Here is a 23,587-nt window from a genome sequence, read left to right as displayed (position 1 = left end):
ATTCCACTGGTTATCACATGTGTTCCTATTTCTAACCCATTTCCATGTTGTTGGTATTTGCATTAGAGTGTTCATTTAGAGTCTCTCCTCAGTCCTATCACCTCCACCCCTGTAGTCAGGCAGTTGCTTTTCCTCTTTGTTTTTACTCCAACAGTTTATCCTCTGCTTGTGGATAGTGTTTTTTAGATCCCTGCAGATCGTTCAGGGACATTGCATTGACACTAATGGAGACGTCCATTACCTTCGATTGTACCACAGTGTATCAGTCTCTGTGTATAATGTTTTCCTGGTTCTGCTCCTTTCGCTCTGCATCATTTCCTGGAGGTTGTTCCAGTCTCCATGGAATTCCTCTACATTATTATTCCTTTTAGCACAATAGTATTCCACCACCAACATATACCACAATTTGTTCAGCCATTCCCCAATTGATGGACATCCCCTCATTTTCCAATTTTTGGCCACCACAAAGAGTGCAGCTATGAATATTCTTGTACAAGTCTTTTTCCTTATTATCTCTTTGGGTACAAACCCAGCAAGTGCTATGGCTGGGTCAAAGGGTAGATATTCTTTTGTCGCCCTTTGGGCATAGTTCCAAATTGCCCTCCAGAATGGTTGGATCAATTCACAACTCCACCAGCAATAAATTAGTGTCCCCACTTTGCCACATCCCCTCCAGCATTCATTACTTTTCCATAGCTGTCATGTTAGCCAATCTGCTAGGTGTGAGGTGATACCTCAGAGTTGTTTTGATTTGCATCTCTCTGATTATAAGAGATGTAGAGCACTTTTTCATGTACTTATTAATAGTTTTGATTTCTTTGGCTGAGAACTGCCTGTTCATATCCCTTGCCCATTTATCAATTGGAGAATGGCTTGATTTTTTGTACAATTGATTTAGTTCTTTGTAAATTTGAGTATTTAAAACTTTTTCAGAGGTTTTTATGAAGATTGTTTCCCAATTTGTTACTTCCCTTCTGATTTTAGTTACATTGGTTTTGTTTGTACAAAAAAACTTCTTAATTTGATGTATTCCAGATTATTTATTTTGCATTTTGTAACTCTTTCTAAGTCTTGCTTGGTTTTGAAGTCTTTCCCTTTCCAAAGGTCTGACATGTATACTATTCTGTGTTTGTCTAATTTTCTTATAGTTTCCTTCTTTATGTTCAAGTCATTAACCCATTTTGAATTTATCTTTGTGTAGGGTGTGAGGTGTTGATCTAAACCTAATCTTTCGCACACTGTCCTCCAATTTTCCCAGCAGTTTTTATGAAATAGTGGATTTTTGTCCCAAAAGCTGGGATCTTTCAATTTGTCATATACTGTCTTGCTGAGGTCACTTATCCCGAGTCTATTCTACTGATCCTCCTTTCTGTCTCTTAGCCAGTATCAGATTGTTTTGGTGACCACTGCTTTATAATATATTTTGAGATCTGGGACTGCAAGGCCAGCTTCCTTTGTATTTTTTTTCATTATTTCCCTGGATATCCTTGATCTTTTGTTCATCCAAATGAACTTTGTTATGGTTTTTTCTAAATCAGTAAAAAAAAATTTTTGGAAGTTCCATGGGTATGGCACTAAATAGATAGATGACTTTGGGTAAGATGGTCATTTTTATTATATTGGCTCGTCCTATCCATGAGCAGTTAATGTTTTCCCAATTGTTCAAGTCTAGTTTTAGTTGTGTGGAGAGTGTTTTGTAGTTGTGTTCATATAGTTCCTGTGTTTGTCTCAGGAGATAGATTCCTAAGTATTTTATTTTGTCTAAGGTGATTTTGAATGGGATTTCTCTTTCTAGTTCTTGCTGCTGAGCTGTGTTGGAATTATATAGAAATGCTGATGACTTATATGGGTTATTTTGTATCCTACAACTTTGCTAAAGTTGTTGATTATTTCGATTAGCTTTTTGGTTGAATCTCTAGGATTCTTTAAGTAGACCATCATGTCATCTGCAAAGAGTGATAATTTGGTCTCCTCCTTGCCTATTTTAATGCCTTCAATTTCTTTTTCTTCTCTAATTGCTACTGCTAGTGTTTCTAATACAATGTCAAATAATAGAGGTGATAATGGGCATCCTTGTTTCACTCCTGATCTTAATGGGAATGGATTTAGTTTATCCCCATTGCAGATGATATTAGTTGATGGTTTTAGATATATACTGTTTATTATTTTTAGGAATGGCCCTTCTATTCCTATGCTTTCCAGTGTTTTTAATAGGAATGGGTATTGTATTTTATCAAAGGCTTTTTCTGCATCTATTGAAATAATCATGTGATTTTTGTTGGTTTTCTTGTTGATGTGGTCAATTATGTGGATGTTTTTCCTAATATTGAACTAGCCCTGCATCCCTGGTATGAATCCTACTTGATCATGGTGAATGATTCTTCTGATCACTGGCTGGAGTCTTTTTGCTAGTATCCTATTTAAGATTTTTGCATCTATATTCATTAGGGAGATTGGTCTATAATTTTCTTTCTCTGATTTTGGCCTGTCTGGCTTTGGAATTAGAACCAGGTTTGTGTCATAAAAGGAATTTGGTAGAACTCTCTCTTTGCTTATTATGTCAAATAGTTTGTATAGTATTGGAGTTAGTTGTTCTTTGAATGTTTGATAGAATTCACTGGTGAATCCATCAGGCCCTGGGGATTTTTTCTTAGGAAGTTCTTTGATAGCCTGTTGGATTTCTTTTTCTGATATGGGATTACTTAAGAAATCTATTTCTTCTTCTGTTAGTCTAGGCATTTTATATTTTTGTAAATATTCATCTATATCACCTAGGTTGGTATATTTATTGCCATATAGTTGGGCAAAGTAGTTTTTAATGATTGCCTTAATTTCCTCTTCATTGTAGGTGAGATCCCCCTTTTCATCCTTGATGCTGTTAATTTGCCATTCTTCTTTCCTTTTTTAAATTAGATTGACCAGTACTTTGTCTATTTTGTCTGTTTTTTCAAAGTACCAGCTTCTAGTCTTGTTTATTAGCTCAATAGTTCTATCACTTTCGATTTTATTAATTTCTCCCTTAATTTTTAGGATCTCTAGTTTGGTTTTCTTCTGGGGGTTTTTAATTTGTTTGTTCTCAAGTTTTTTGATTTGCATTTCCAATTCCTTGATCTCTGTCCTCCCTAATTTGTTAATATATGCACTCAGAGATATGAATTTTCCTCTAAGTACTGCCTTGGCTGCATCCCATAAGGTTTGAAAGGATGTCTTGCCGTTGTCATTTTCCTCAATGAAATTATTAATTGTTTCTATGATTTCTTCTCTAACTAACTGATTTTGGAGTATCATATTATTTAATTTCCAATTAATTTTTGATTTGGCTCTCCATGTACCCTTACCGATCAATATTTTTATTGCCTTGTGATCTGAAAAGGTTGCATTTATTATTTCTGATTTTCTGCATTTGAGTGCCATGTTTCTGTGACTTAGTGTATGATCTATTTTTGTGAATGTGCCATGTGGTTCTGAAAAGGTGTATTCCTTTTTTGTCCCTATTTATTTTTCTCCATATGTCTATTAACTCTAATTTTTCTAAGATTTCATTCACCTCTTTTACCTCTTTCTTGTTTATTTTTTGGTTTGATTTATCTAAATTTGATAGTGGTTGGTTCAAGTCTCCCACTAATACTGTCTATTTTACTGTCTATTTCCTCCTTCAATTCTTCTAGTTTCTCCATTAAAAATTTGGATGCTATACCATTTGGTGCATACATGTTGATTAGTGATATTTCCTAATTGTCTATACTCCCTTTTAATAGAATATATTTACCTTCCCTATCCCTTTTGATCAGGTCTATTTTTGCTTTGGCTTTGTCAGATATCATGATTGCAACTCCTGCCTTCTTTCTATCAGTTGAGGCCCAAAAGGTCTTACTCCAACCTTTAATTCTAACCTTGTGAGTATCGACCCGCCTCAAATGTGTTTCTTGAAGACAACAAATGGTAGGGTTTGGGGTTCTAATCCAATCTGTTATTTGTCTATGTTTTATGGGTAAGTTCATCCTATTCACGTTCAAAGTGATGATTGTCACTTGTGGATTCCCTGGCATTTTGATATCTTCCCCTAGTTCTAACCTTTCTTCTTTAGCTATATCCTTTTGAACCAGTGATTTCCTTTGGGTCAGTCCCCCTAGTCCACTCCCTTGATATGCTTCCCTTTCTAGCCCCTCCCTTTTTATGCTCCCTTCCCCTCCTCCCTCTCCTTTCCTCCCTTTTTATACTCCCTCACCCCTCCCCCTCCTTAATTTCCCTTTCTTTCTTGCCCTGTTGGATGAGATAGAATTCAGGTTCCCACTGGATCTAGATGTTCTTCCCTCTCAGATTTGATTTCACTGAGAGTAAGGTTTAAGTAATTCCACTTCACGCTCTCTTCCTCTCTTTCTCATATGAGAGTTCTTCCCCTCCCCTTCCCATGTGTATCTTTATATGGGAAAGATTATTCTATTAAGTCCCCCCCTATTTCTTGAAGTAAATCTTAGTATTATCGACGGTTCCCCCCCCTTTTCCTTTCTTTTCCCCCACTTTCACCAAATCTTCTTAATGCCCCAATCTTTCCCTATGCATGTTTCTTCTAACTACTCTTATGATGCATACAATTTTTGAGAGTTACACAGAACATTTTCCCCACATATTAATATATATAATTTGATGTAAATGTAGTCCTTATAGAAGAGAGTTTGACTTAAAGAAAAAGATAAGATTTATCTCTTTTTCCCTTTCTTTTATATTTACCTTTTCATGTTTCTCTTGCTTTCTGTGCTTGGATATCAAATTTTCCACTAAGTTCTGGTCTTTTCTTAGCAAATGCTTGGAAATCTTCTATTTTGTTGGATGCCCATACTTTCCCCTGGAAGTATATAGTCAGTTTTGCTGGGTAGTTGATTCTTGGTTGGAGACCCAGCTCTCTTGCCTTTCTAAATATTGTGTTCCATGCTTTGCGGTCTCTTAGTGTGTTAGCCGCTATCTATGACTATGTGTGATCCTTATGGGAGCCCCCCTATATCTGAAACTCCTCTTCTTGGCTTCTTGTAGGATTTTCTCCTTTTCTTGGAAGCTCTTGAATTTGGCAATTACATTCCTGGGGGTTGTCTTTTGGGGATTTAGTATAGAGGGTGTTCTATGAACCCTTTCTATTTCTATTTTGCCCCCTTGCTCCAGAACGTGTGGGCAATTTTCTTCTATAATCAATCTCCTGTAGAATAACATCCAGGTTATTGTTTATCTCTGGTTTTTCTGGGAGACCGATAATTTGGAGGTTGTCTCTTCTTCCTCTGTTTTCCAAGTTTATGACCTTTTCAGTGAGATATTTTATGTTTTCTTCTAATTCATTAATTTTTTGGCTTTGCTTTATTGATTCTTGCTGTTTTATGATCTCACTTTCTTCGAGTTGCTTAATTCTGGTCGTTAGGGACTGGTTTTGCTTTTCAGCTTTGTCTGCCCTTCTATTGGATGCTTCCAGCTCTTTCTCCAATTGAGCAGTCTTATCTATCAGACTGCTGATCTCTTTCTCTCATTTTTCTTTCCAGAAGGTTTCCATCTTTTGGGTAAGCTCCAGTTTGAGATCTTCCAGAGCTTGTTGATAGTTTCCATTTTGGGAGGCATGTTCTGATTTTTTTTTGGATTTCATCCTCATTCTCTTCTTTTCCTTAGGTACTCCCACCATAAAAGTTTTCAATAGTCACCTTTTTCCCTTTCTTCCTGGAGGCTTGATTTTGGGCCATGTGAGCCATCCCTTTGGTGGTTTTATTCTCCTTTCCTTTTTGGTCTGGGGTCTGGGTGATATGGGCGGTTTTTCTGTGAATTTAGGTTGCCTCAGACTAGTTCTTCCTAGCCTCCAAGGTTTCTTAGAGTGCGGGGCCCCTGATCACAGCCAAACTGCCCAGGTGTTCAGCTCCGCCCAGATAATCAGCGCATGGTCCACCCCTGGTGTTTAGCTCTGCCCAGATGCTCAGCGCAACCTCCCCGAGTACAGCTCCGCGGGCCCCCTCTGATCAGCGCAGGATTCTCCCGTGAAACAGCCCTGAGATGTTGTTTTCTGGCAGTCCCCAGATCCCAAGGACCCTGGAGTGCCCCCCCCCCAACAGAGACATTCCCCACTCACTCACTGTCCCAGTGAACGCTCTAGTAGCTCACTCTGGTTTGGTGGGGGAGGTGGGGGGGGAAGGGCGCCTCAGTTCATGTTTCTGTGCAAGCTTTTCCTCCTTATTATAGTGTGGAAATGTTCAAACCCCACATACCTTTGCCTCTGTGGGATACTGGGGAGTCCTTCTGTTCCTCCAAAGGTGATTTTTATGCTCCATTGATGTAGTCTATTTCATTCGGTGCCGGGGAGAGGAAGCATGTGGTGTCTAGATTGCAGCCATGTTTACCCAGAAGTCCGAGGTCATGAGTTTTAATTCTACCACATGTGGAAACTTGGTAAAAATAATTTTGTTTCTTTAAGTTTCAGTTTTCTCATGTGTAAAATTAAGGGATTGGACTAAATAACCTATTTATTCCTTTCCAGTTCTTAATGTTTGATTCAGCATAATTTTGGTAGCAAAGTTTGATTAGCAGAATAATTTTCTTTTTGGACCAACTCTATGATCTCTAGTAAGAATAATTAATATTCTATAAAGAAACTACCTTTACCAATACAGATTGCCATCTACTGTGTAATGTATAATATTAGAAGGCTTCTGAGGCATTGAGAGATTCTGACAGTTGCTAATGTCACAGAGCCACTATGTATTAGAAGCATACCTGGAACCTTGGTCATTCTGGATCTGAAGCTGACCCTCAAAACAATTAATGCTTCTCTATAATGTTGAAGCACATTACATATATGATAGAAACATTTCTTTCCTGTGATGCAATACTTTTATAAAATCAAGAGCTACTTAGGAAAATGGACTGTGCCAATAAACAAATAAAATAAATATCTCTTCTTTCCTCTTTGTTGCCAATTTACCCACCTACTGCTGCCTCTGGCATTCATACTCCTCCTTTGCTTTCTTCTTATCTCACCCCACTTCCATTTCATCTAAGCTAGATTTGAGCCATAGTAGGTGGGATAGAAGTTGGTAATTGGGGCATAGATTGAATCACAGGAATCATTAAGGGCTACAACTATGTTACAGTAGATTTTTTTCCTCCCAGACGGGACAGAGGTGGCTAGCAGGGCCACCATCAAGAAAAGTAAGGTGCCTCTGCCTAAGAACATAGTGAGGCACCTTATCAGCTGCACAGGCATAAATAGCTTACAAATGTTTGGTGTATGATGTTAAAGATGGCTCATTAAATTTCAAGATTGTTATCACCACCCCTCTCCAAATTAACTTTGAAGTTGTCATATTTTCTTAGAACATTTAACACACAAGTTGGCAAATAGAGAAATCTGATTGTAGAACTATCAAAATACTTTCCATGCCCAGTAATTCCTTTCTTATTACTTATTCCTTCAAAGACTTCTGGGGAATAATACACATACTATAATGTAACTGTCAAGGGGGAGGAGGGAAATAGAGTCATATACTTGGTTGAGATCAGACAGTGAGAAAATTATGCCAAGATGAAGTTGAAAGTATTTCTGTGCTCTGATCTTTTTTTTCAGTACTATTAACCCTACAATGGAAAATAAAACAGAATCCTAGAGCATCCCAAATCTTAGACATCCAAAGCTTGTGTCTGCATTTAAATGCCTTTATTTTATAAAAAGTTTCAATTCATTATTTACTTTTGACGTCTTTTTGAATTTTAAATTCTCTAGTTCCCTCCCATGTCTATCTTTCAATCCACACCCCACTCAAGCCTATGTCCATTATACATGTGAAATTATGCAAAACAAATTTCCATATTATCCATGTCACAAAAAAGCAAGAAAAAGAAAGTGAGAAAAGTATCCTTCAATCAGCACTCAGTTAAGCAGTTCTCTCTCAGATGATGGGTAATATCCTTCATGATGAGTCTTTTGCAATTGATATGGATTGTTGTACTGATCAGAGCAGTTAAGTCTTTCACCGTTTATCATTACAATATTGATGTTACAGTATACAGTGGTGCTCTGCTTCTGCTTACTTCACTTTGCATCAGTTCATATAGGCCTTGCCAGGTTTTTCTGAAACCATTCTGCTAATCATTTCTTATAGGATTCAGTAGTAGTATTCCATTACAATCTTATATCACAACTTATTCAGCCGTTCCCTAATTCATAGGTATCTTCAATTTCCAAAATTTTGCCACCACAAATAAGTTATAAAATATATTTTATATAAAAGAATCACAGACACACATATAACATTCCTTTCTTTTTCCTTTGATCTCTCTGGAATACAGACCTAATAGTGATATTACTGGAACAAAGAGTATGTATCATACTTATAGTTCTTTGAATGTAGTTCTATAGTGTTCATCAGAACGGTTGGGTCAATTCACTATTTCACCAACAGTTCGCAACTGTACCTATTTTCCCTTAGCTCCTCCAATATTTGCCATTTCTGATAGGTATGAAGGGATATCTCAGATTGATTAAATTTTTATTTTTCTAATCAATAGTGATTGAGAGCATTTTCCCTATGACTATAGAAAACATTGATTTCTTCTTTTGAAAACTACCTGTTCAAATTCTTTGCCAAATAGGAAATGCCTTATTTTTATAAATTTGATTTAGTTCCCTATATGTTTGAGAAATGAGGCATTTATCAAAGAAAGTTCTGTAATTTTATATTATTTCATTATCTATTATACCGTTTATCAAAATATAGTTTCTCTGATTATCTCTTTTACTTAGGTTTTTTATTGTTACTTAGTTTGAGATTGTGATTGCTACCATGCCATTTTTTATTTCAGCTAAAATGTATTGATTTTGTTCCAGTTCTTATTTTCATTGTGTATATGTCTTTTTTATTTGAAAATTGTCTCTTGTAAGCAATTAATTGTTTTATTCTAGTTTCTAATTCATTCTGCAATTTGCTTTCATTTTATGTATGAATTCATCCCATTTATATCAAAGTTATGATTATTATTTCCTTCCAAACTATTTTCTTCTGTTTATTTTTCTCACTTCTTTTTATTCAGCCCTTCAAGAGTCTGTTTTGCTTCAAACAAATGCCTCCTTTAATACACACCTGCCTTTTATCACTCTTTCCTTTGTATATCCTCCTCACCTTGTACTTGTCTATTAGGTAAGATAAAGTTCTATACCTACCTAAATGTGCTTATATATTCTTTCCTCTTTGGACAAATTCTAATGAGTGTTCATTCAAGCATTTCATGTTCCACCTTCAATTTTTCTACTCCAAGGTAAAAACTACTCTTTGTAAATCTCTTTTCTGTGAGATAATTTTCTCTATTGTCCTCTCTTCTCCCCATGCATTCCTCACCCTCTTCTCCTCTTTTTAAAAATCATCCCAATATAACTGATTCACATTTATGTTCTTTGTCTATGTAGACTTCTAATTGCCCTATTAATGACAAAGTTCTTAGGAATCACAGGTATCATCTTCCCATGTAATTAATAACATAAACAATTTGACTTTATTGAGTATTTTTCTTGTTTACCTTTTGAGTTTTGTGTTTGAAAAGGCAATTTTTTATTCAGTCCTGGTGTTTTCATTAAGAATGCCTGAAAATTCTCAATTTCATTAAATATCCATTTATCTTCTAAAGGTTTATACTTAGTATTTCTGGGTATAATATCTTGATTGCAATCTTAGCTCCTTGTGTCTTCTAGAATATCATATTCTAAACTTTCTGCTCCTCTAATATGGAAGTTGCTACATCTTTTGTAATCCTGACTGTGGAGAACATATTTAATTATTTCTTTCTGGATGCTTACAATATTTTTCCCTTAACTTGGATGCTCTGGAATTTGCTACAATATTCCTGGCAGTATTCATTTTGGAATCATTTTCAGAAGATGATTTATGGTTTCTTTTATTTCTATTTTAAATTGTGGATCTAATATATTGGGGGTAATTTTTCCTTATAATTTCTTGATATGTGATGTTGAGGCTCTGTTATCATAGCTTTTTGTCTTATAAGCTACTTAAAAACCTTTTTTAGTTCAATATTTTAATTATGATCATTATTTGATAATCCCCAAATGAATTCTTTCCCTTTGTTTTGTTTGAAAAATGGAAAAATTGGAGTGGGGAGAAAATTTTTACTTAGGAACCAGTATGAAGTCAATTATTAAACATAAAATGTCTACTATGATCTTAACTATACTAAGTGGTAGAAATACAAAGATGAAAGTTAAAAAAGTTTTTGTTCTCAAGCAACTTACATTCTATCAGATGAGACACACATAAATACATATCATATACACACAAATATATATAATTTATAAATGTATATACACACATGTGCATGTACATATACTTACACATATATTTATATAGAATATCTATCTGTATCATCTATATCTATCCAGAGAGACAGAGAGAGAGAGAGAGAGAGAGAGAGAGAGAGACAGGAAGAGGGAGAGGGAAAGGGAGAGAAAGAGCCCAATATGTGAAACATGTTTAGATTTGTCCTTCCTAGAAGACTGGAGGAAGCATAAGCAAATGCTCTCCAGTCCAATATCTAAGACTTTTGGATACTGTTTTTTATCTCTGCATAACTGAGGGGCTGATACTGTGTGATGAGAAGGGGTTTTCTAATTTAATTGGCCTTGGGGAAAGAAGAGATATTGAAAGATAACCACCCCATTCTTTTTATATGTGAACTTAGAGGCTGAGTTTTGAAAGAAACTAGGGATAAAAAAGCAGAGGCAAGCTGGGAATGCATTCTAGATACTAGGAAAACCAGTATAAAGGCAAAAAAGACAGAAAATGTTATATTTTATGTGAGGACGAGCAAGAACGTCAGTGGGGGGATATGGGAATGGAGAGAAAATTACATATAGTAGAAATGTTGGGAAGGTAGAAATGACAAGATGTGGCTAGCAATTGCATATGTGGAATGATTGAAAGTAAAGAGTTGAGGGCATCTTTTGAGTTGTGATCCTGGGTGATTAGAAGGATAAAGGGGATAGAAAAAAAAGTCCTGAAAATGGGAAGGGGATTAGGGAGGGGAGGGTTTTTACTTAGAAACCAGCATTTAAAACAATTTGAATTAGGTTTTCAAGAAATACTATTGCAGAAAGTTGAAATATATTTTTTAAATCCTTGACATTAATTTTAAGGGGAGGAAGCATGCTGTAATAGTAATGTAATGTAATATAATGTAATGTACAGTAATGTAATGTAAATAGTAAAAAATAAAATATTAAAAAAAATAAATAACATCAGTCATTTCAACTGATATTGGGAGTTTCTGTACCTGGGAATTACTTATATTAGCAAAATCACAGGAATAGTCCTTTTTCTTATTCCAAAGTATATGGCTTTATAAGGTTTACTTACAAAAGGGATCTACTTATAATAACCCCATGAGGTACTTTATGGCAATCTTATTATCTCCATTGCAAGCATAAGGAAATTGATTCTCAGAAAAATTAAGTGAATAAATCAAGTTCTAGTGATTTATGGCAGAGCTAGGGGGTGAACCTAAGAATGGTAACTCAGAAACTGTTAATCTTACTCCTACTTCATAATGCATTATTTTAAATAGCGGAAAACATATTATAATCCTGCTTCTTCAATTGACATGTGTGGTCTTGGTTAGATTTCTCCTTAACTGCTGTGTTTTGGTTTCTCCACATTCCAAATGGAGATAATAATAGCTGCTCTAGATAGCCTGTAGGGTAATGAGTGGGAAATGTAGACTGGCATACTGTTTGAAATTACTTTGAAAAGCTTAAAGCACTCGACCAGCACTTGAGGCAGCTGGGTGCTGTAGATGATAACTGGACATTGAGTAAGAAAGATTGCTTTCCAATCTTGCCTCCTTTCTTTACTAGCTATGTGACCAGTTCTAAAAATTCATGCTATGTAGCTGTGCTACTTGAAAGTATGGAATATCATCATAGTAATGTTCTTACTGAACAAATATCTTACTCTACCTTTCTGTTTCAGCTGTAAATGTAATACAAGCGGAGCACCTTATAAACAGTGGTAAGTCCAATATCTTTAACACAGGACTCACAACATGAATATGAAAATTTTGACAAGTGGTTTTAGCTTGCCCTTATTTGCACATTTTCCTTAAAAACTTGGAATTGGGGGACATTTCCCCTCAAACATCAGAAATGATGAAATTATACAACTGGGGTGTGATGGAGAGAGCTTTTCTCCTACAATTTACTTTTAATTCTCGATTGCTGTAGTTCATTTTTTTTTCTTTTTAAGTTCTCTCCAATACAAAAAAGCCAAACAAACAAAAAGGCTTCTTTCCTCCACAAAATACTCCTTATGCAATGGAGTGACTTTGGGCTTTTATGCCAGGTGAAAACAAGTGTAAAAAGTTTTCCCAAGACAAAAAGACTGCAAATACAGTTCCATTGATAGACTTTTTTGGCCTTGTTTTCAAATCTGTGAAATGTGCCTGATGACCTCTAAGATTCTATCTCTACAGCTTTTGACCCTACAATTGTATGACTACACGCACTGTCCTAGGGCCAGCCTAGCCAATTGCAGAAAGCTTTATCATCAGCAGATTTACCACTAAGTGATGAATAATTTTGCTATAGAAATCTATGAAAAGTAAAAGAAAAGTATAAAATGGCTCTCAGTCTTGTAAGTAATGTTCCTGCATCTACAATTAAACTGACAGAGGAATGGAAAAAGAAAAATATGTTAGGAGCCATATTTAAACTATAAATATCCATTTAAATCACTACAACAAAGGAGTACAAGAGCTGCCAGAACAATAACTAGAAAATGCTTGTTCTCCTTGTCAAGCAGAGAGACATAATATCCAAGGCAAAAGCAGTTTAGAGAAAAGCTTGTTTGCAAAATATTAGTGGAGAAGGATGTAATATTATAAACAGCACCACCTAAGAAAGTAAGAAAGTCTAAAAGAAGGAGGCACAAGCTTGCCAAAGGTGTCTATTAATATCATGGAGAATATTCTTCAAGTGGATCAATGTGAGGTACTCCAGGTACTTGTAGATTTGATTGTACTAATTAGACCTATACTTGGGATGCTATAGAGCCTCCTCAACGAGATCAGGTCAACTAAAACAGATCATTCTAGTAATCCACAAAGGAAAAATCAAGTAGAGGGAAAAAATTGTGCTGTACATATAATGGCCTACACTTAGATGAATAGGTCCATCATTATTATGTCTATTTGAATAGGCCCTGCACATGAACAAGGAGGAAGGTCCATAATCATATGGGAAGAAGAAATTGGAATGGATTATTTTGGGGAAATTGTGCAATGTTTTCATGATCCTAGTGTGTTCCTTGACACAAAATTCTTTGTTAACACAAGGGCTCTATGAATCATGGAACACCAAATATTGAAACATTGGCATTATAGGTGATTCCTGTATATTAACACATAAACTTTTGGTGTCTAAATAAGTAAAAAAGACACCATATTCACTGATGAAATTCAATCAAAAATTTAAAGATAAAAGTCACCTAAATACCACATACAAATTCAATAACAAGTATATTTTTAGCCCTCTGAAGTGAAATGTGTTATAAATAGAAATTGCAAGTGAATCATTTTTAAATTAATGATATATTTAAGGAATATTTAAATAATTTATTTAAAATATTTGAATAGCTTATTTCTTATGATATGATTATTCTTTTTATAATATCAATAATTTAATTATAAAATAAGTTTAGATAGATTTTCCTAAAACAGGGAACATCTGGCTCTTTCCAAATATGACTTTAAACATGTTGGGGGGTTTTGGGGGTGAGGAGGCAAGAGAAAGAAAATATTGCCAACCTTAATGTGCCAAAGATGACCATGACTCACCATGACTTGCCCTGGGAACCCCCACCCCCAAAAGAGTTTGTCTTATGACAGGTAAGAGGAAGGCTAACATTGGAAATAGCCTAATACAAAAGAAAGTCTACTGATAGTCTATTGAATCACAAGAACTGGATTCCCATATTATATTTCCTTTATATAAGGTATATAATCACAGACAAGTCATTTTACCTTTCTGAGTCTCAATTTCTCCATCTCTCAAATCATGTGGTTAAATTAGGTGGTTTCTAGATCCACTGAAGCATTAGAGTTCTATGATTCTATGAAAATCTCCTTTCCTCTGTCTTCATCAGAATTCATCGGAATTGTTATGTCCAGTTCTACAGATTACATTTTTGATAGGCATTGACAAATTAGAATGCATTTGAAAGAGGGAATTGGGATGGATAGAACAGGCTGAAGAAATTAAGGTGCTTAGACTGGGACAGAGAAAAATTAAGGGAAACTTGCTAGGACATATTTGAAGTACTTATGTAGAAAAGGGATTGAACATGTCCTTCTTGATCCTGGAGGGCATAGCTACAAGACATGAATGGAAGTTTCCAGGAAGGTATATTTCAACTCAACATAATAAAGACAGAAAAACTTGTCCAAAAAGAAAAGAACCTAACACTGGAGATTTTTAATCAGAGACTAGATCATTACTTATCAGAAATACTCTTGAGAGATTTCCTATTTACATACTAGTTGAACTACATGATCTCAAAAGTCTCCTACAATTCTATCATTCAAATATCAATGTACATGATACTTACATATTATGGAAAACATAAGCAAATAAATTAATAATTCTTTGGCAATAACCATGCTTGTTGACCTCATACAGGTTGTGGGTTGGGGAAAGACCCTTCCTTTCTCACTGAAAGAATTTTTGGAGGGAAAGCCTCAAAGAAGGGGTCTTGGCCATGGCAAGCTAGCTTGCAGGTGGATAACCATCATATCTGTGGTGCTTCTCTGATAAGTGACCGGTGGCTGCTGACTGCAGCTCATTGCTTTACCAAGTAAGTCTTTACTGTTCATTATGTCTAGCTTATCATTTTATGAATGAATCAATCCACAAGCATTTGTTGACAGAGGTATTGCCTATAATTATGAAGTGTTGGTCAAGAAACAAAAGATCAAAGAGGCAAATTATGTCTTACTTTAGTATTTTGAAGTTGAGAGATAAAGAAGGAAAAGAATAATTTGGGAAATAAACTGCAGGTGATTAAAAATGAAATTTGGAATTCTGGACTCTGGCTTTAAATATAATGTAATTATTACAGATTCCTAGCAAAGGATGAAATACTTCTAATGGAGATTCATAAGAATGCTTTTCCTTGGTATTTTGAAAATAAAATTAAATGAAATAGGTTGGTAGGGAGCCAGGCCTAGAAACTTCCTGGCTGTGTGACCCTGGGCAAGTCACTTAACACCCATTGCCTAGCCCTTACTTCTCTTCTGCCTTGGAACCAATACACCATAGTAATTCTAAGACAGAAGGTCAAGGTTTAAAAAAAATTAAAGGTTGATAGAGGGAGAAAACTATTTTGTTATATGCCCCAGATTAGACACCATAGATTTTGTAGAAAGAAGAAAATCAATAGCAGCAATGATACCCAGATGTTCATAGGAGACAAAATAAAAGGGCAAGAGAAAACTTCATAGCCTCTTGTAGCTTTATAGAAAAACAAAAAGTTTAAATAGTAAATAAGAACAAAGTTTTAGTGCAAGAAGGCAATTTGATCTCAAGGTTTTCACTGAGGTATGGTAGGATGAAATACATGCTCAGACCATCGCTTTGGATACTGGTACTTTATTGAAAAAGAATTAAAATAGGTTGAAGAGGGATAGGAAAATCTAGTTCCATCTAATAGAAAACTGTATTCATGTGAGGCAGTTAGGTGGTACAGTGGATAAAGTGATGGACTTAAAGTCAGTAAGTCTTGAGTTTAAATCCAGCCTCAGACACTTAGTATAGTTGCAAAAACCTGAGCAAGTCACAATCGCTATTTGCCTCAGTTTCCTTATCTTTCCAAGAGGATAATAATAGCACCTACCTCCCAGGATTGTGGTGTGGACCAAGTAAGATAATGTCATAAAGTCTGCAGTGCATTGCCAGGGTTGATAAATGGTCAGAAGATTTAACAGGCAGTTTTAAGGAGAAATCAAAGGTATCAATAATCACATAAAAAAATACCCTAAACCACTACTGATTAGAGAAATGCAAAGTAAATCAAATCTGAGACACCACCTCAAAACTATCAGATTAACTAATCTGACAGAAAAGGGAAATAAAAATCCAAGAGGGGATGTGGAAAAATAGATAGCAATGCACTGCCGGTCAAGTTGTGAATTGGTTCACCGCTTCTAGAGAATAATTTGGAATGATCTCCAAAGGACTATAAAACTATACATTTGAGCCAGTAATACCACTACTAGGTCTGTCTCCCAAAGAGATCAAAGAAAAGGGGGAAAAGACTTCTATGTACAAAAATATTCAAAGTAGCTCTTACTGCAGTAGCAAAGAATTTAAAATTAAGGGAATATCCATCAATTGGGGAATGGCTGAACAAATCGTAGTATATGATTGCGATGGAATACTATTGTGCTATAAGAAATGACATGGGGGATGATTTTTATAATAAATCTTAGACCTCTATGAACCAATGCAGAGTGAAATGAGCAGAACCAGGACACCATTGTATATTGTAAAACCAATACTATACAAATGATCGACTGTGAAAGACTTTGTGCTACTCTTGTCAACACAATGATTTGAGACAATTTTGAAGGACTTATGCTGAAAAATGTTACCTACTTCCAGGGGTAGAACTGATGGACTTTTGAGTGCAAAGTGAAGGTTTTTTTGCTTCCTTTATTTTTCTTGATTTTTTGCAACTTGACTAAAATGTAAATATTTTGCATGATTTCATATGTATAAATGACTTCATATTGCTTACCTTCCCAATGAATGGGGGTAAACTAGAGAGAGGGAGAAAATTGGAACTCAATTTGTTTAAAAATAAAAGTTGAAAATAACTAATATTTTTTAAAAATACTAGAGGCTAGTGCCACATTTAACTGGTTGACTAAAGTGGGGAAAGTAACATCAAAGAAGGGATGATGGCCACAGTGAATACAGACTGGAGCAATAATGAAGATCATGATGAGAATTAAGAAGAGATTTTAAGTGGCTCTATTTTTCAAGATTCTTTTTCTTAATAAAATACTCATAAAATTAATGTCATTTATATCTGGGTTGAGTCAATATGTAGATAGCTTATTTGATTGCTATTTGGAAATTTCTTTGAATCCCCCCCCATCTCTCTCTCTCACTATTACATCTCCCGGAATCTCAACATTCACAATTATTATTATTATTTGGTTCTTAAAGACTTTTGGATCTTTGAGAATTTTGTTAGAGATCTTTAGTAGGAGTTTGACAATTAGCTAAGAGCAAGACAGGCATAAGAGAAGGTACCTTGAAAGTGAACATGGGAGACCCAAAGTCAAACTTCAAAATTATGTCTCCATTGTTACCTGCAGATTGCAATATAACTTTAAACCAGACATAAACTGACTGTTATCTTTTTCCTCCCTGATTAGCAATAAAAATCCAAGGCGATGGACAGCTACTTTTGGATCAACCCTCAGTCCTGCCCTGATGAAGCGAAATGTGCAGTCAATCATCACTCATGAAAATTATGCCTCCTACAAATATGAAGATGACATTGCTGTTGTACTTCTGTCCACTCCAGTTACTTTTTCATATGATATTCACAGTGTTTGTCTTCCAGAAGCCACTTTTGAAGCTATGCCCCAGGAAACTGTGGTGATCACTGGATGGGGAGCAACTAAAGCAAGTGGTGAGGATCTTGGCAAAGTGATATCATTTCCCTGTACCTTGACCATAAATAGCTACTGGTATTTGGCTACTGACTTGAGTACTTCACTAGCCCACAAACTGAATTTGGCAACAGGTCTTTGTGAACAAATAAAAGATTTGGTTGCCTCACATGACAATATTTTAACTTGATGATGTTGTTTTGTGGTTAATTTGAATAGTTAATAGGATTTCCATTTCCATGAAAAGAAACTTCTGAGCCTACAACACTGTGTCAGCCATAATGAGGAAGATGGGGCAGTTATCTCAATCAATAGCAGTTATATACTTTGTGTATACAGCATTTTAAGATCCTCTGAGGAAACTGTTCCACCCATTTGAGGAAGAGGGTAAAGAGTTACATTAGTGTCTACATTCAAAAGCTTTTTTCCCCATTATCGTTTTGTTTGCCTTGGTTGATGGGTGAGTTGAAAACTATCTTTTGTTAGCAAAGTGCAATCCTTGCACAACAGGCTACTGTTAAGTCTGCTGTTCTCCTTTTTTTTCTTCTTCATTTTTTATTTAGAATATTTTTTCATGGTTATATGATTCATGATTCTCTTACACTTCCCTTACCCCTCCCGGAGCTGACAAGCAGTTCCACTAGGTTATATATGTATCATTGTTAGGAACCTATTTTCATGTTATTTATATTTGTGATGGAGTGATCTTTTAATATCAAAACTCTAATCACATCCATATCGAACTACATGATCAGTTATATGTTTTTCTTTTGTTTTTCTGCTCCCACAGTTCTTTCTGTGGAAGTGGATAGAATTCTTTCTCATAAGTTCCTCAGAATTGTCCTGGATCATTGCATTGCTGCTAGTAGAAAAAGTATATTACATTCGATTGTACCACAATGTACCAGTCTCTGTGTACAATGTTCTCCTGGTTCTGCTCCTTTCACTCTGCATAAATTCCTGGAAGTCTTCCAGTTCACATGGAATTCCTCCAGTTTGTTATTCTTTTCATCACAATAATATTCCATCACTATCATATACCATAGTTTATTCAGCCATTCCCCAATCAATGGACACCTACTTCTTTGCTACCACAAAGAGTGTGGTTATAAATATTTTTGTACAAGTCTTTTTCTTTATTAATTTCTTTGGGGTACAAACTCAGCAGTGATATGGCTGGATCAAAGGGCAGGCAGTCTTTTAAAGTTCTTTGCGCATAGTTCCAAATTGCCCTCCAGAATGGTTGGACCAATTCACAACTCTACCTTCAGTGTATTAGTGTTCCAATTTTGCCACATCCCATCTAATATTTATCATTTTTCTTTGCTGCCATATTGGCCAGTCTGCTAGGTGTAAGATGGTACCTCCAAGTTGTTTTAGTTTGCATTTCTCTAATCAGGAGAGATTTAGAACACTTTTTCTTGTATTTATTGATAGTTTTTATTTCATTATGTGAAATTGCTTGTTTATGTACCTTGAGCATTTGACAATTGGGGAATGGCTTGATTTTTTGTAAATTTGACTTAGTTCCTTTTATATATGGGAAATTAAATCTTTGTCAGAAAGTTTTGTTATAAAAATGTTCTCTCAGTTTGTTGCTTTCCTTCTAATTTCGGTTGCATTTGTTTTGTTTGTACAAAAAGGAATGCTACCCACATCATTAGGCTAAAAGAATATGCCCCCACATCAAAAATATGAGCCTAGGGCCCAAGAGGACTTAGCTAGGAAATTCCAGAGAGAAATCAAGTCTCCATATGACCTCTCTTACTCTAGAACCAAAATTCTCTTGTATATTTCCATGGATTCATCTTCCCCTCTCCAAATGAAGATTCACTAACTTCCAGGTCAAGTGATGAGAATGCCACCACCATATGAGCCTTAAGTTTCCTACCACTGCCAATTCCCTCCTGAGTTGTATGGCCTAGTTGTAGGAGTATCAGGAACCACAACTATTTTGTTATACAGATACTTTCTCCTAGGAATACACAGTTGGCTGCATGTGCAACTACCATGTAACTGAAAATTTGCAAACCTTTTTTAGTCTTAATAGGAAAGAAGGCAGAAGTAGTAATCAAAAAAGAACCTGAACTTGACTAACAAGCAAATTACACTACTTTCCTTCCCATTTTGAGATTCTTAAGTGACAAGCAGGTCTGGAGTTACAGGGGTTTGGCTTAACTTTAAGATTTATACCTAAAAATGAAACTCTATCCATTCGGTGTATTAATGAGGTGGACTAAAGTGGTTATGCAGTAATTGATAGGAAATCCATCAATGAAAAAATGCTTGATTTTCTTTTCTTCATTCTTAGGTTCATTTCCAAATAACCTGCAGGAAGCTCAAATAGAAATTATAAACAACGACGTCTGTAATAGAATTAATGTTTATGGTGGAGCTGTCTCATCAGGAATGATATGTGCGGGATTTTTGTTAGGACAAATTGATGCTTGTGAGGTTAGTTTTAAATGACAATTACATAAATTATCATTTTAAGTGAGGAAAGCCATTTTTAACTCATCAATAGTCACTTTAAGAATCTCCATGAAACTTAGGCAGGACAAAGGAAGGAGGTAAATTGAAGGCAAAAGCTATTGAAGAGACCTCTCTCAATGCTTAATTGTTGCTCAGGACAACCTAGACCAGTTGGAGTTTGGAAGTAAATGATAACTCTGAAATGAGAAAACAGCCACAGAAGATAGAAGGGGCCAAGCTAGGTAGCCATATGTAGGTAAGTGGCAACAATATTAAACAATATGTGCTCAATATTGTATGTTCAGCATAAAGTGCTATTTAAGTTCAGAGGAGGGAGAGATTACTTCTATTAGAGTCAGGGGAGTTTTGGAAAAGACTCAATCAAAGAAGCAGCTTTTGGGTGAGGCCTTGGAAGGATCCTTTTTTTTTTTTCCCCTCTTAAAGGAAAAACTTCCTGATTGGATTAGATCCAGTTTGGAGACTTAATGGGAAATCTCAGCCTCATTATCAGAATGATTTACCACAGAATAAAGATGATCCCAAATCACCAAACAAGTAATGGTAATATAAAGATTAATACGGGCTGATAAACATAGAAATTAGGAATTCATGGATATTTTCCCCTTCTCTCTTTTTTATGATGTTAATGATATTGATACTACTGTTAGAGGCAGCTAGACAGCATACTGGATAGAATGCTGGACTTAGCATGTGAACGTTTTCAGTTTGAATTCTGCCTCTGATTCTTAATAACTGTGATCCTGGGCAAATCATTTAATTTTCCCCTTGCCTCAATTTTCCCTTCTGTAAAACAGGGATAATTAGAGAACTTTTTTCTCAGGTCTATTGGGTGGCTCAAATGGGATAAGCAAAGTGCTTTATAAACTTTAAGAAGTAACATAAATATTAGCTATTATTATTTCTGATGCTCTTTTCTTATGTCATTTTATGTACTAAAGAGAATATTTCTATTATTCCCTTAGGGTGATTCTGGAGGACCATTGGTTATACCGCAGAATGGGCTCTGGTACATTATTGGAGTAGTGAGCTGGGGAATAGACTGTGGAAAAGAAAACAAGCCTGGAATCTATACCAAAGTGGCCCATTATCGAAACTGGATTAAATCAAAAACTCTAACATAATATCTTTGTCATTGTTACGAAAGAAATGCACAAGTCATTTGTAGGTCAAAATTCTCAAATTTATGTTTAATTTATGCTTAATTTATGGTTAATTGCATTCATGTGTTTTTAGTCTCAGTATGAGGAACAAAAAGTTCCTCCTTCTTTTTAACAATTCACCTCACAATTCAACAAATTTTTTTATTATATGCCTGTTACTATCTGAGTCAAGCACTGTGATTTCTTCTCAAATATATACAACACAAGACACATAGAAATGTTGTTACCTTAAATAGTTTGTATTTCCAGGGGAGTAGAAGATATTCAATCTTTATACCAATAAGATCTACCAATGCTCTGGGTATGTTTGTTCATTCCTAATTTTTTCTCTTGCTCAAACATAACATCAAAGAAAGAACAAAAGAGTAGGAGGTGGGAGTTCTAAGTTCCAGTTACAACTGTGCCATTAATTAGATGCATAATCCTGGGCAAGAGACTCCACATTTTGGGCCTTGGTTTCCTCGTATTCAAGTGAGAAGACTGAACTGAATGAAAGATCTAAGTCTCCTTAAGCATGATCTGATTTACCCTGGATGCCATTCTTTAAACCCAGAGGGCTTTAAACTATTTTTGTGTCATGGACTCCTTTGACAGTTCGATAAAAGCACTGACTCCTTAGAACATTAAAAAAAAAAACACCTTACAATGAAAAGAAATGCACATTTTTCAGTTAAAAGTTAGTGAAAATAAAGATGGAATTTTTCATTAACTTCCTAAAATCTGTCTATAAGCCCCTTGTCTTTACATTATAGACTCTTGCTTTACATAAACCAAAGCATGTCTGATGGCTCAAGCAGGTGAGTAAACGTCTACACTGAACATTCTTTCACTTGGCTGAGTTCACTAGCCCTTCTTCCCCTCAGGACCTTACTCTCCTTTGTCCTCAACATCAAATAATGCCTTTAAAGTACCTTCATGTGTCCTGTTCTAAGCAAACCAAGAGAGACACCACTCTGATGTTCCAGAACCTTCCTTTTTAAACAGCACCAAGAGAGAACGAGAAGCCTAAGGAAAGACCTACTTCCAGAGAGCATTCCTTTAATAACTCAAAACTGAACATTGTTTACATCCATATTTATATCTAATGACTTCAGAGTGCTAACTCATTAGCCAGTGGCACTGATACTTTTAGCTCTTCAGCAAGGAATGAATGAACCTTTAGCCTGACAACGATGACAGTATTGAACTAAACTACTAAAAATTCTGAATGAGACTGTAAAACTAAGAGAAAGACTCTTAAACCTTGGACTACAATAACAAGTCAATGAAAAGGAAATGAAAAGATGAGACAAAGTCTTAAAGGGCCACCACATATTTTGGGTCCTAGAAATGGTAGCGAGTTCCATCCTTTTATTAGGGACCTTTTTGAGAACAGATTTTTTAAATGTATTATATTTTACTAAACAATGTTATTTTTAAATTAACTATAGTACAATAAAATGTCATAAAATATGGAAATCAAATATGAATCTAAATTTTTTTTCATTCTTTTGAAATTTTTAATCCATATAGTCTAAAATGTGAATACAAAAATATGTATCATTATAAAATTTTTAAGTACCCATAAAAGATTATCTCAGGAGATTTTCACACTATTTGTAAAGAGCATTAAGATAATGAGCAAATCCATCTTAGGATGGTTTATAATAGTTTTTCGCTTAACTAACAATTTATTAAGCTCTACTATGTGATAGGTACTATGCTAAACTCTTTATAATACCTTATTTGACCTTCACAACAAGCCTGGGAGGTAGTTTATATTATTATCCTCATTTTTCAATTGAGAAATCTGAAATAGATGGCAGTTTAGCGATGTTTATAAGGTCATCCAACTAGTAATTGTCTGAGGTCAGATTTGAATTCAGATGTCCCTAAGTCTAGTTGAGGAATTCTGTCAACTGTATCATGTAGCTATCCCAAAAGGGAAAGATAGTGCCTGTTCTTAATGGGGGTAATGATATTCAAATTGTATAAATGTGATATGCACAAACAAATTAAACATGTGTTTATAAATAAATATATATGCATATGCAAACAGACATATAAATAAAATATACATGTAAAATAAATTGAAGATAATCAGCAGAGGAAGGATTAGCATCAATGGGAACCCAGAATGACTGACTTCTTTTAGAATATAAGACCTTAGCACAGTGGTTCTCAACCTTTCTAATGCCATGATCCTGCAATACAGTTTCTCATGTTGTGGTGACCCCAAACCAAAAAATTATTTT

At 35.2% G+C, this 23,587-nt stretch overlaps 1 protein-coding gene across 1 annotated transcript; it reads left to right on the top strand.

Annotated features, from left to right (window-relative positions):
- The first annotated feature begins 11,868 nt into the window (after positions 1–11,868).
- On the top strand, positions 11,869–22,752 carry LOC100012812 (transmembrane protease serine 11G-like). The gene is made up of 5 exons (XM_007496375.3): positions 11,869–12,035; positions 14,699–14,873; positions 17,461–17,720; positions 20,012–20,154; positions 21,156–22,752. Exons 3-5 carry the CDS (start codon positions 17,519–17,521, stop codon positions 21,312–21,314), a joined length of 504 nt encoding a protein of 167 aa, XP_007496437.2. The 5' UTR covers positions 11,869–12,035; positions 14,699–14,873; positions 17,461–17,518; the 3' UTR covers positions 21,315–22,752.
- The last annotated feature ends 835 nt before the right edge of the window (positions 22,753–23,587 follow it).

The sequence above is a fragment of the Monodelphis domestica genome, chromosome 6 (assembly GCF_027887165.1).
Source record: "Monodelphis domestica isolate mMonDom1 chromosome 6, mMonDom1.pri, whole genome shotgun sequence".
Lineage (NCBI taxonomy): Eukaryota > Metazoa > Chordata > Mammalia > Didelphimorphia > Didelphidae > Monodelphis > Monodelphis domestica.
The sequence above is the reverse complement of the archived record's forward strand: the minus strand, read 5'-3'. Positions and strand labels throughout refer to the sequence as shown.